The sequence below is a fragment of the Lagopus muta genome, chromosome 3, assembly GCF_023343835.1.
Source record: "Lagopus muta isolate bLagMut1 chromosome 3, bLagMut1 primary, whole genome shotgun sequence".
NCBI lineage: Eukaryota > Metazoa > Chordata > Aves > Galliformes > Phasianidae > Lagopus > Lagopus muta.
Genome location: NC_064435.1, coordinates 41,446,100 through 41,460,454, shown reverse-complemented (window position 1 = coordinate 41,460,454; position 14,355 = coordinate 41,446,100). Strand labels below are relative to the sequence as shown.

General features: G+C 42.5%; 1 protein-coding gene across 1 annotated transcript in view; it reads right to left on the bottom strand.

The window, feature by feature from the left end:
• LOC125690429 (ethanolaminephosphotransferase 1-like) overlaps positions 1–14,138 on the bottom strand; it is a 50,404-nt gene extending 36,266 nt beyond the window's left edge. Inside the window, exons 1-2 of the mRNA XM_048938740.1 lie at positions 14,033–14,138; positions 1,825–1,893 (exon numbers count right to left, since the gene is read on the bottom strand). Of these exons, the coding sequence (XP_048794697.1) occupies positions 1,825–1,893; positions 14,033–14,089 (126 nt within the window). The 5' untranslated portion in view covers positions 14,090–14,138. The remainder of the gene's footprint in view (positions 1–1,824; positions 1,894–14,032) is intronic.
• Positions 14,139–14,355: the final 217 nt, after the last annotated feature.

The following is a 14,355-nucleotide window of genomic DNA, read 5'->3' as shown; positions in this document are numbered from 1 at the left end:
ACCTGTATTTCTATAAGGCTCTGTTCAAACTTGAGATATTCCTTAAGTAGGTCACCTGAGACTGCTAGAATTCTACTCATGCACAGTTCTAATAATAAAATCAAAGTTCATAAAGGGACCTGGGGAGGTGGTTAATTGACTTCAGTGGAGATGGCATACACCTGTGTCTCCTACTGGGACTTCCTCCTTTTATTGTTCCCACACAGACGTGACTCCTCATGAATACAAACGCAGGAAGAAGAGTGCAGTAGCCAAGTAATGCTGCCTATTATCTGCCAGACAGCGTGTGATGGTTATTTATTATAAAACACAAACCTTAATTAAAGGCATAAGAATCATGCAATGGATTAAATAATTCCTAAGAAGAAATGTCCACAGTTGCATAATCAGAATAATTTTAAATAACATGTAGAAAAAATTAATTGTTAATCTATAGTTTCACACAGGTTACAGGCAGCAACTCTACAGGCCTTGGTTCTGCACTCCTACCTCCCACTTTCAGCCCTGTGCTCAGCTTTGGTTTCTACTCTGGACAAAACCATACTCAGCTAGCGTACAAGGAGGTTGAAGGTATCTGAAGAGGTCAGACTTTTCAAAGGACCTATCGCCTTGTGCTCAGTGGGTATGACAAACAATGCACTGCTTTCCTTCCAGGAAAACTCCCATGGCAGGATGATTGGAACTAGATGATCTTTGAGGACCCAAGCCATTCTATGATTCAATGACTCTATTATTCCAAAACTCTGCAGCTGCAGAAGAACTCAACCCCAAGGTAGGTTTATCTTTGTGGTGCTCTTCTTTCAGTCTGGATCCCTCAGAGCGCAGAGCAAACATGCAGCAAAGCCTCCGCTCATCTCCTGCGTGGGACTCAGAGTGGGGGGTCTCTCATTGTTTGTCCCCACATTATGATGGAAATGGAAACAAATTTCTCATAACTAAATCACTGAATTCAGCTTGGGTCTTGGAATTTCTTTCATATCGGCTCCAGTTATTTTCTAATTCTGAAGTTAGGATGTGCAATTATAAAATTACATTGAGGTAATGCACAAGAGATTACAATTTTCTGCTATATTGAGCATAAGCAACAGCTGGATTATAAAACCCAAATATGGCAGATTCTGACCGCATGCATACATTTTCTTGCATATACATTTCCTTTCAAGTCTACTCCAATCCAAAGATTTCCACTTCAGAGACAGATGCAGTGGTCTCTGCTTCCTTGAAGATCAATAAATTTACGATTATTGAGATCCAGCTTCTGCTTTTGCCAACAACAGCAAAACTAATTGTGAGCAGCTTTATATTTAAGAACTGAAGATCATAATGCATTCAAGAGATGCCATCTCCCAATCGTTATGGTGATCATGGTAACTGCTCTCATTTTCAGCTTCTTAGAGAAACGTCTGGCTCCCTGGAGCAAGTACCCAGGGGAGAAAATGAGACAGCACTTGCATAAAATCACTTGCACAGCAGAGATTCAGTCATGCTGTTGTTAGGTGGCATATGCTGAACAAAAATAATGTGTACCACTTAAACCCTTTAATGCCTGCAAAGCTGTTTAATGAAAGATGTAACCGAAACTGATGATTTTTGTATAATGGTAAAGAAAAAGATACAACCTTGCTTTTCTAAAAAAACAACACATCTAAATCCAAACATATTCATCCTAAATATAGCTATATATCCAGTAATATGGGTTCTTTCATATACATGTCCTAATTTCAGCTTTACTGATCAATATGTATCCTTAAATGAAAATACTTGTTCTATTTAAAACAAATTCTTCTATTATTGTGTGACATTTCTGTTTAGTAAGACTCTTACCTTAATGATTTTGTTCCAGATGGGCTGCATGACATACACTGATAAAGGATTTGTATCCACAGCACTGTACTGTGAGGAAAAAAGCAAAGATGTAAAACAAAGCACTATTTTTCCATACATATTTTTCCATCACTGGATACCATCCAACATCTAAGAGAAATAATTCTGGGTGTAACTGGTGCAAATTTATTTTATACTGATGACCCCTCTTACAGCTTGAATTTAGTTTGAAAGCACTGACCTGGTTTACATTTATCTTGCAGGTATCTCTATGTTCAAACAGAAAGATTTGGGTTGATGAAATAGCAAAGAGTCGCATTTTACTTTTAAACTCTTCATCATTTTGCAAGCTGTCCTATAAGACTCTGCATTTGTAATGTATTTTTGATTTAATATCTTTTGATGGATAATTAGGAAACTCATAAACAGGAGGGAGAACAACTTTTTACATGGTCAGACAGTGATAGGACGGAGAGAATGTCTTTAAGCTGAAAGAGGGGAGATTTATTTTAGATGCTAGCAAGAAATATTTCACTCAGAGGGCAGTGAGGTGCTGGCACAGCTGCCCAGAGAAGCTGTGGAGTCCCATCCCTGGAGGCACCCACGGCCAGTTTGGATGGGGCCTTGGGCAGCTGAGCTGCTAGAGTGCAGTCCTGCACATGGCAGGGGGTTGGAGCTGCATGGGCTTCAAGGTCCCCTTGAAAGGTCTTTCAAACCTTTGTTATTACGACTGATTGATCTTTTGATAGTACATGCTGCCTAGTCTGAACCAGCCACGCACTTTGCCTATATTAACACCAGAAATAATAGTAATACAAAGCTATGAAATCCTTATGCTAATAGAATAGTCAGGTGGTGATTAATTCGGATGAGAATGGAGGAAATCCTCTGAAAATGGGGGGAAAAAAATCAAAGTATTCATTAGCACTACTGAGGCACATCCTTACTACAGATGTTATTCAAAGACTACTTGAGGTATGTGACAACTTACTGACCAGCAGCCTCTGTTAATTCAAACATGCCTAGACGAGAAGGCACAGTACATCACCTCAGCTCCTGGTCCTTCTATTGACTTTCTCCTCCTCACTTCAGCCCTTCAAAACCAAGAATAACGTCATACAATCCTTGCTAAATAACAGCAGCAAAATGAGGCTTTCTACCCAAGGTATGCACTGGCTTTCCTGAACAACTACTTGTTCCCAGGAGAAAAAATATGCTTGAGTTTTCTCTCCTGGCAAAACTAATACTTAAAATCTATATAGTTTAACACTCTGCTTCAAAGAAGCTACTAACCTCAAGGTCATTAAATCCTCAGCAATTTAATGTTCGCAGCTTCTCAGAAAAGCAAATTACTTGGTAAAACATCCATATTATAATGAATGAACATTAACATGAGAGTGCACCAGAACTTTATTTGAAAATAGTACTGCAATTTGCTATTGCATAACTGCCATTTTCTGGGCATTACACTTACACTAAAAGACCAAAGTGGAGGACAAGGCTGCTGGAGGTGTTTAAGTGCAAGGGTGAGGCAAGTACTAAGCACTCCCCAGCAACCCCTTCCTGCACTTGATAGGGGGTCCTGGTTGTCCTTTTATTTATATCAAGAAGAAGGACTTGGAATTATCAGAAAGTTTTACTAATTATTACATAAAGGAAGCTGCAATAGTTGGGAGAGAATGGCAGTAGGAGGAGAACAGGAAAAGTGGCATTATCCATCTCCATCTCCTAGGCTCAGAAATGCTTACTGTGTATTTTAAAATAGCTGATGTCTCCTTGAAAGATATCTGCTTTCTCTCTCAGTGTTAGGAATGGCTTCTGTCAGAGCTAGAAGTGAGGACAATACAAACAGCAGGCAGGATGCACAGACAGCAATGCACACAGACACACGTGTGTACAACACATGTAAGATGTGCTCTCACTGAGCTCCTGCAGGACGACCTCTGCTCAGCACAGCATGGAGACCTAGGTGTTCAGGGGGTCAAGTGAGGGAATGGAGGTTTGAACAGTAGGAAATGTAAGAGTATGTAAAGAAAAGTAAGCAGGAAAAATGAGAGAAAAGACAACGAGCAGAAGCAAAGTTAGGTAACACAGAAGAAAGAAGAGTGGGCAAACAGGAAACAACCTGCCCAGAACAGAAGAGGCAGATCATCAGTGGGTCAAAAGCAGCCTCCATGACCAAGGTCTGCTCTGCTGAACACACAAGACAAATGTTACCTCTAGCTGTCATCCACACAGCTTAGCAGTGCCTCCAGCTGTTACCAGCTGATCACATCCACACCTCAACACACTTGGTGGAGGGGTCTGAGGCCTTGTTATCTGTACAACTCCTACCTCATTAGCACTGAGTCTGTTTCAGTACTAGAGGATCTGAAACAACCTGGACAGTAAGTTGTAACCCAGAGTGAACCTTCAAAGACCCAAATGTGCAGATTGGGATAGGGATGAAGAATGGTGAAAGCCACACAATGGTGCACAACACCTACAAGATGGACTATTTCCAAAACAAAATCTTACTACAGCCTTGCAGAGAAAATGGAAAAGAGAAGGAGGGAGTGAGCTAACCATTAATCAGGGCAGAGAGCTGGATCTTCGCTTGGCTTCCTGGCCCTCTCCAGCACTTCACTACAGAAGCATCCCAAGAATAGAATTTGAAATGAAGAGAAGAACATAAAGCATGTCTACACAAACTACAGAGTCAGTAGAGAAAGTAAGCTGAAGACAGATAGCTGTATTTACTACAGGGAGATAGTTATTCAGTTTAAGCTGGTCTTTAAGCTAACAGACAAATTATATTACTCCAGATTGCACCATACTGTGCAATGCAGCCACATCCATTCAGAAATACAGAGCAAAACTGAAGTGAACTGTTTACATTTGAATTCCTAGCATCATGACTCCATAGGTATTGATTTCATCTTAACAGCAACAAATATTCTTGTTTACCTTCCTGCCTGCAAATCACCTGCTTCAACCTGTTCATTAAAATGTGCAATAATTTTGTGATTTATCACAGGTCTTACTATCCCCAATGGACATTTTGCAAGACTGAGGCACAGATGAGCAGTGATTCACTCTAAGAGTATCTAGCAAAGGGTACAGACACAATATTATTACAAGGATCATGTTTACAGACACCATCTAATTATAAACAATACCAGTACCAGTGTATTCAAATAAATCACCCAAATTAGCTCAACTTTGTACTTGAACTCACTTTTGCAGAAGGAAATAAATAAATACGTCCAGAATCAAAAGCCTGCAAAAAATTATTTCCCAAACTAACATTTAAAACAACTAAATATCAGGGAGCAATCTTGGTTTAGGTTGCAATATATAGAATATGTGGTTCTGTGATCCTTCTAACATTTCATGTGTGATTAGATGCCTCCAGAGGAAGAATACACAAGCTGTTTCCACAGAGAAAAGATGAGAACAGTTAAACAACTACACAAGAACATCTCACAAGCAAACACAGCCACCTCAGGCACACTTGCAACTTCAGAGAGCTCAGTAGCAATTCTCACTTCTGGCAAGTTATTTCATGATTATGTAATACAAACTTTCTCCCTTCAGTAATTTATGCTTTTGTAACCACAAAAAAAAAATTAAAGAAAACACTTAAATATTGAAACATCTGGGAATAATCTTCTATGCACCTTTCAGATTCCTGTAATGAACTGAACACAAGGACTTTTAATTTTTACTCTATATGTCTTTTTACAGGCTTGTAGATATTACAGGTTTGGGATTTAAACAGAATCTTCACAAAGGGAAAGATGAGAGGTAAACTCTAAGACAACAAAACATAGCTATACAACATTGTGGATACCAAATAAATTCAAAACGTTCCAAAGTTTAAAAGTGCTGATGCATTCCAAAACACAACTTTGGCACTTTTAATAATGAAGTTCCTTTCTGTTATACCATCTTTTAGTTAATTATTCATAAGTAAATGATTTGGATTCTTTTATGTCCCATTGCTTAGTTTGGACTAGCACATCCATGTATCTGTATTTTTATTAGGTCACCAGGAGGTATAAGCCTCTAAGACATCTAGGGCTAAAGCCTACAGCAGAGTGGAAACAGAAGAAAAGGGTTTGTAACTGAGCCTGGAGAAGAGCAGAGGGTGGAGAGCATTCAGTTGCACCCTTGAATACAAATGATTGTCCTCTGACTTTCTTTCAATTCCATTGCACACTCACAGTCAGGAAACCTGATCAAGTTAAACTACTAAAAAAATATTCAAAATCCAATGTGATGATTTGGACACCTCGGCAAATTCTGATTAATATTATTAAGTTGTTAGGAAGTTGTTATTATGCAAACCACTGTGCTATGGTTACTTCTTTGTAGATGTTTACTCATCATTCAGGCATCCCTCCTCATTTTCAGGAATGCCAACATGGACTGCAGGCCACACACCACACATTCCGTGAGTCTGTGGAGCACGTGAAGCTGTAGGGCAAGATAGGCTGCTCCAAAGGAGTCATGCCTGATAGTGGCTTTTCATCTTGCCTGCAAAGCAGTGCTGCTGCCCCAAGGTCACAGGGTATATCAGCTCAGAAAGGACCTCAGGAGGTCAGTACTGAGGGGCTGTGGTTAGCTGTGTACAGAGCTAGCTCATCTCAGGCCAAACAATCTCCAATCTTGCAGCTTCTTCTCACAAAGAAACAGCTCCAGCCTCAGCCATCTTGGAGATCCTTCACTGAACTTGCTCTGATTTGTTGATGTCTTCCCTGTATTGAGGGACTCAAAACTGGATTCAGTATTCTAGATATGACCTAACAAATGACAAATAAAGGGACATAATTACTTCTCTTGTGCCATATTATTGTTAATACGACTCAGGATGCTCTTGATCTTCTTTTCTGTCAAGGCACAGAGAGCTCATATTCAGCTTTCTGCTTCCCACACCCCCATTTGCCAGGAGTAAGAGGCCAATGGTCTCATTTATTGAGTGACTATGCTTGAAATGTGGGATCTGTGAGAGACATCAGAGCTACTGCTGAGAGAGTACATCTGGGGGCAAGAAGAAGTAATGTGCTGGCCCTGAGAGTTAAGATCTTGCTCAATATGTGAGAATAGATAGATATGATTCATTGCTGGCAGGAATGTTAGTGCTCGAAGCAGAGAGAAGTGGAGAGGGATAATGCTGGAAGTCAGCAATACTTTTCAGTCAACAACAGTTATATTAAGGGTGCTCCTAACCTATCCTCAGGAAAAGAGTTTGTGTAATGAAACATGTCCAAACACATTAATGAAGAAAGATGACAGAAAAGGACACAGAAATATGATCAAATACTGAGCAAGGGATAACAGAAGGCAGATACAAGTTTGTATGGGAATTGTTGAGTCATGGCCTGAACCATCGATTGATCACCTGAGGCAAGGACTGAGTCAGCCCTGGGAGCACAGGTGAAGACAATTCACCTGTGTGACAGTGGAGCCTGGCTCTTCCTCTCCTAGACCCCATTTAGGGGCTGAATGCCTCTGGGGAAGGATCTCTTCCTGGAGATCCCTCCTTCTGGAGTTTTCTACTGTGAGCCTAGAACACAGGTGAGCATTTCATTTTTGATTGTCTTGATTCCACCATGATAATCTTTCTAACTATAAACCTGTAAAATACCATCCTAACCACACCACTCTTCTAACTGTATGTTTATTAATTGCACACAAGTTTATTGTTGTAAAGCTAGAGGCTGGCCTAGTCTGGCAAAAGCACAAACCCCGTTAAAAAGCAAGACTTATCCACTCTCAAGGAATGCACAAAAAGAACCTTAACCGTCCATATTCAAACGAGTTCTAACGTGACAAGGAAGTCAATTAGTAAGTGGGTTTTTGTTTATTTGCTTGTTTTTCTTTTGTTTTGCTTGCTATATCTCTTTGTGTATACGTACAAACGCCTGTGTTGTACAAACAGTAGCCAGAACTCTCACCTAGAGAGAGCTCTGACTGGCTGTGCACCCAAACTTCTGGATAGCCCAAAGAAACTGCTTTAATCCCAGAAGAGTAGGCAGATAAAACTGGGTTGCAGTTTGCATGAAGGATGCTGACCAGGAGTTCTGTACCATGTGTGCTAAGTAAGCAGTCCTGAACAATAATCTTGATGCTTAAAAGAGAGGCAATATTTCACAGTAAGATGCAAAATTCCAATTCCTCCCTCTATGACACGATCCCAACAAAAGAAAGCAGATTGTAATAATAACAAAAAACCCAAATCATTTACATTCTACTCACAGATTCACCTTTACAATTAATCTTCTGCTAAAATATGGATTAAAAAAAAAATACTTATGAATACATAAATGTGCATATTCTTGCATATCCCATACATAAGAATGCAGTAAGCATTTCAAAGCACTAACATCTCTTGATAAAGCAGTAGAATAAAAACATTATTTGCACTTTATGAGACTCGAGGCATACAATTTTATCTAGAACATATCCAAAAAGTGATCTAATGGACGGAAAATCTTTGTAAATTTATGAGTGAAATTCAGCACCTGAAAACAGGTACGATTACACCATCATTGGGAAAAGTCCTGCGGCTGATAATATCAACTGCAACATCTTTATGATGTAATTTCATTATGTTGCTGACTCATTAGCATTAGTATTTGATATGTATCATGATTACAGAGTACTTGATACACTACATTATGATGTCAGCTACCATTACAACGGGATGAGGAATAAGAAATGAGAGGCATACTGTAGTTCATGGCTCATGACCATTCTAGGCATGCACACAGTGAGAGAAAACATAAAGCTAATGGGGGGGAAAAAAAAAAAAGAAAAAGAAAGTTTATTTGATGTATTATTAATCAGTTTTTAATTACACCCTAGTCTTCCAGTTTAAAAAAATCACGGAATCCCAGAATGGCTGAGGCTGGCAGGGCCCTTCCTGCTCCGTCAGGGACACCAGAGCAGGGGCCCAGGCCCACATCCAGGCAGCTGCTGAAGGTCTCTGAGCAGCAGACCCCACACACAGCCTGTGGGCAGCCTGTGCCAGCGCTCCGTCACCTGCACAGCACAGAAGTGCTCCTGGTGCTCTGAGGGAACATCCTGTGTTCCAGTTTGTATCAGTTGCCTATTGTCCTGGCTTTGAGCACTACCAAGAAGACCCTGGCTCTGTCCTCTTTGCAGATTTTTATACATCTTAAGATCCCTCCTTAAGTCTTCCCTTACCCAGGCTGAATGTGTCCAGCTCTCAGCCCCTCCTAGGAGAGATGCTTCAGTCCCTTTGTGATCCTACACTGGGCCCTTTCCAGTATGTCCAGGTCTTGCGCTTCTGGTACTGAAAGCAGAATTTCTATTCAACCAGTGTGAGCAGAACCCATTATTTCTCAATCTCTGAGTTATAGAGGTAGCCTATAAAGGTTTATTAGATATCCAATCTTGTATTTTTCCACATCAGTCCAATCCTGGATTTAAACAAAGTAACTAGCTGGAAGATACTGAACACACTTTGCTCTTCTGTTGGCACGAGAGAAACAATCCAACCTTGAAACATGATGATCGGACCTGATACTGTTTCTCCAGCCCACCAAACTGAAGGGAGGTAACCTGAGAGGTCACGCAACCCTGTGCTTTCACCTACTGCAGGATCCCATTTGTTGGACGTTCAGGAAGCAGATCAACTTACCGTGAGGTGATGAGTTCTGCCTTCCAATTGCTTGTGATAAATTACAATGCTGGTGAACTAATATAAAACACACTAGCCAAAACTTGCCCGAGAAAGTTGTAAGCAGCTGGTTTGTAACGCTCTAAGCACTGGATTTTACATCCTTCAGAGGGAAAGGGAACGATTTCTTAAGACTGGTGAAATGGTTACACAATCTCCCCTAGTACCTGCTGTTACAGGGCTTGGCTGCCCTTATCATCACAGCACTGACATAGCTCCCAACTTACACTTGTCTTTGTGCAGCCAAAGCTTGTGCATTATCTTTCTTTAAGAGGGCATGCACGAAGACTATCTGGCTGGTATTCTTCTAATCTGAGTGTATTATGACTGTTTCTCTCAGCTTGCATTTTCTGAGAGTCTTAAACATTTTAAAGCCATTTTGTGGACTGTAAATTGTGTGCCAAGTAGGGTGCATTATTCCATCTGATACCCAAGTGGTACCTCAGGGACAGCAGTATATGCAGCCCTTTGATTATCTATGACACTTCACACGTAACAACTTCTCTTGTTTAAAGCAGCTACAACTCTGATGACACACCAATCCCAGGTACCTATTTTGCAGTCTGTTGTCTTCTATTTCATAGTTGAAATGCTGAATTTCTTTTCCTTACACGTTGTGCCTTACTGACCGAATTGCATCATATTCATTTCTGGCCATTATATCTCTTTGTCAAGAACCTTTTAAATCATAAGCCTATTCTTCAAAGTTCTTTGGTATCACCTGAAAATTTTACAAGAGTATTCTCTGTTCTGGCATCTAATGAAAATATTGAACAATAATGGAACTGGGACAGAGGTGGTTCTATGGATAGAACTCCATTTGATACAGTTTCCTACTTTGACAGAGAACTTCAGAGAAATACATTTCCATTTTGTGTTGATTTCTTCTTAACTACTTGTACTCAGTGTATTTACAGGAACGTGGGACAGTATCAGAAGTCTCACGGAAATGAAATCTTATCTTCTTGATTTAGCATCCCCTGCTCTTCAGAGTGAGTTCAGCTCTGAAGATATCTCAGAGGACAGAAATGCTGAAGATATATCAAGTGAAAATGTGGCATCTTAGTCCTTAGTTTGTAACTTTATATCTGATTTTTGCATGACATTTTGCCAAGTCTACTCTTTCAATCAAGTTGATGGACTTCGTTCTTAGATCTTATTTATTCTGAAATAGGATGATGTGTGAAAGTTTTTTGTTTGACAAACCCCAGAACACAGGTCCTATAGAGAGACCAACTCAAGGTAAGCTTGCAGGGGAAGTCCTAAGTGATTGGAACAGGCAATGACAAGAGCTCATTAACATTATTTGACTCTGGCAAGGAGGATAAAGATAACTAAATTCTGCTATTATTTGTTCTCATTACCTGGCTATCTCAGAATTGCCTGCTTCTAACAGAAATCTAAACAGGAAGAAAAAAAAAAAAAAAAGAAGGAAAAAGAAAGGCAGTCATGCAGTGTAATTCCACTGAAAAATGCTGGTAACAGAAATACTAAAGTAGGAACAACATGACCCAAGTCCTAAAATTGTAGTTGGCTGTAGCTATTCCCAATGGTAGGAAGCAGAACCAAGTCCAGGTATGAGCTTATTCTGCTCTACAATTACAGTGAATCTCCTGTGCTTGCAATTGTCTGAAATCAGTACATTCCCATCTGCCCCCCAGGCAGAAACAAGGCAGTATATACACACAGCAGCAATACCAAGGGTTGCATATCTCATCATCACCCCTCCACCTGTTCACTGCACAGTTTGGACCAGAGCAAAGAAGAACAAGCCTCTAAATGGCTATGTCCCCACTGGCATTCAGAATAGACCAACAGGGGCATATTTATATAGCATATATTTGTATAGTTGACACCGAGGACTAGTGTCCATGTCGTAATGATTTCAGAAGGTTTTACACTGATCTTATTCTAGTCTAACTTCATAGACTGCATGCTAATAACTACATTCATGTGTGCCTAATATACCTAGATTAGAATCATTCCAAGGGAATCATTCTTGTGTGCTTCAAGGTGGCACTGTGACATGAACCAAAGCTTGGTAATGGCAGACCTGCCTAAAAACGCACTCCTGATCTGAGCTATAATGCTAAATACATGTGCACCTGATGATGCTAAAGGGTGCTGAAGTTTCTGCATTCATTAGGTCTGCTGTTCCCTTTGCAAAGAACTGTATGGGTTTTGTTGCCAAAACCCTCCTCCCACTGCGAACAAGAGACAGAAAATGGCTAAGGCATACAATTGGGGCATTCATGGCAAAGAAATGAGTTCAGCTGTGTGAAGATTTTGAAAATTACAAAGTGATTTATTCTTGCTAAGTTTACCTTTATGAAATGGAACTGATTACATGCTCTTAAGTTGTGTTATGTTTGACTCTTAGTTGTCAGTGGAGAAATTGTGCGAAGTGTGGATTGCACTGAGCCACTGTGTTAGTGCAAACACAATGCTGCAATGTAGTGTACAGTGGAGATGGATGCCTCTATCTAGCTTTCCAAGCACGCTTCAGGTCTGAAGCAATAGATTGCTTTAGCTCTTATAAATCCTCCCAGAGCTTATCCAGCTCTCCACAGGGCCTGCTCTCATGCCCATGTGCTCTAGAGCTTGGTCCACCAAAAAAGGAATTGGAGGAAACCTGTGTCTGCTGGGCACAGTGAGCTGAGTTTAACACTGGTCCTGTTGACTCAGCAGTAAAGGAAGCAGGGTAGAAAGCTGGAGGTGCAGGCTGAGGCCTTGAGTTCAAGCTGAAAATGGGGGAGGAATGGCAGCCTGAGAGCAATGAGGAGTGGAAGAGTATTATCTCTGGCCTGGGAGGGGCAAGAAGCTGTGGTTGTGGTGACAGCATTGGGCATAGGAGTGAGCAGGGAGGAGGTCGGGCGAGATGGAGGATTCTGATAGGGTCTGCTTGCCTCACCTTGCTTCATTCCCCTTGCACATCTGGAAGCTCAAATATGTTGTGAGCAGCACTGCAGGAATGGGCCACTGCCTGCTCTGCCACCACCTTCTGCAGACTTGAGCAGGGTGGGCAATTACTACAACCTGCAGTGCCCACCTCATCTGGCTGTGCTACTCTGAGTCATTTGTTTCTGCCGTGCCCCTGTCCCAAGTGACCTGGGATAATGAAGAAATTGCTGTTTGGTCTCACTTCTCCAAAACCTGCACTTACCATCATTTTCCAGATCACAGTTTAACAGATACTTCTCAAATGTGCTGGCTGATCCCTATGGTTAAGAAAGTGGTCCAACATATTTTCCAATGCAACCAAGAAACCAAAGTCATTTTAATACACTCAAGTAAAATGTTGCAATATGTGATTCTGCCTTCTGGTAATGATTAATTCTTTAGAAGCACACAGTGGTTACAAGCTTTAAAAAAAAAAAAAACTTATTTTGGTTCTTTTCTATCTGTGTTTGTCTGCTGCTACTTTTACCCAAATGATAAGGAAGAATGTAACATAAATTCCTTGTGTTTGCCTTACAAACCCCAACTATTATGTCTGTTCCATCTCAAAATAGCTTTTCATTTTTCCTCAGGCAATCTCAGTCAGGAGCTTGGCTCTGCTGCCAAAGCATGGGTCTGTGCAGCTCACAGCCAGCAGCAGCCCACAGCACAGCAGACATCCAGCCAGGTTAGCACATTTACCAAGCTGCTCGCTAAACAAGCTGCCGGGAAGTATCCTGGAGCAGATCTTGCAGCCACACTTGCTCCCAAATAACTCCCTCAGCAGTGAGCAGAGCTGGGTGGGAACCCCAGAGAGCAGACAGCCGGACTAGGAAAAAGCAAGAAGCAAGGAGAGCGCAAGGTGGAAACAGCTCTGGGAAAGCAGGCCTGAAATAAGAGGTTGGTTGCTGGAAGCTGGTACATCCCTGTGCTGCAGGACGGAACAGGTGAAGGTGTGCTGATGGGGCTGCACAGGGTGTCTTGGGCACCCGCACCTCTGCTGAGGCACCGTGCAGGCAGCAGCCTGGGAACGAAACTCAGTATCTCGTACATCTGCTGCACACAGTAAATCAAGATATTTAGCGACCCACCCATTCATTTAAATTCTGCAGATCTCTTATTTGCAAACATCAGGTTTGTTTCAACTTCTTTAGGTAAGCTTTTTTTTTTTCTTTTTTTCTCTAGCTTTCGTATTTCTTTTCAAATCTGAAGCATTCTTCTGAAGGCAGGATGCACGGAACACAACCAGCCCCATAAAGATGCACACAGAGACCATACCTCACCCATGTTTTACCAGAGGGGCAGGCTAGGTCATCTCCAGAGGTCCCTTCCACTCCCTACGTTCTGTGACTCGTGATTCTTTGAAACGCAGACGGCTTTCCGAGAGGCAGCTACCCGCTGCAAACACCGCTACCAGGTTTCCACCAGGACCTGACGCTTCGCAACACCCGCTCACCTCCCCGGAGCCTTGTGCAGGCAGCGGGGCTCCGTTCCGCGCCGCCCCAGCCCGTGCCGGAGCCCCGGGACACCCGCGGGGGCCGGAGCCCACCCGGCGCGGAATCCTGCGGGGCTACGAGCCGTTACCTTGTAGTGGCGGAAGCCGTCCAGCTGCCGGCCGCTCACATACCGCCACCGCCACATCGCGCCGCGCCGGGCGGGGAAGGCAGCAGCGGAGCTGGAGGGGCCGGGAGGGCCGGGGGCGGGCGCAGGGCGGGTCTGGAGGGCGGCACCCACCCGCGCCCGTCAGGCCGGGGCCGGCTCCCGCTGCCGGGCCTCGACGCCGCCCGGCTCTGCCCCGTGCTCCCGCCTTTGTGGCGGGGCTCCCCGTGTCGGGGGTGTCCCCGGGCTCCGTGCAGGCGAGCTGCCGGTGGCTGGAGACGCCTCCAGTCTGCCGCCTTCGGGCCCTG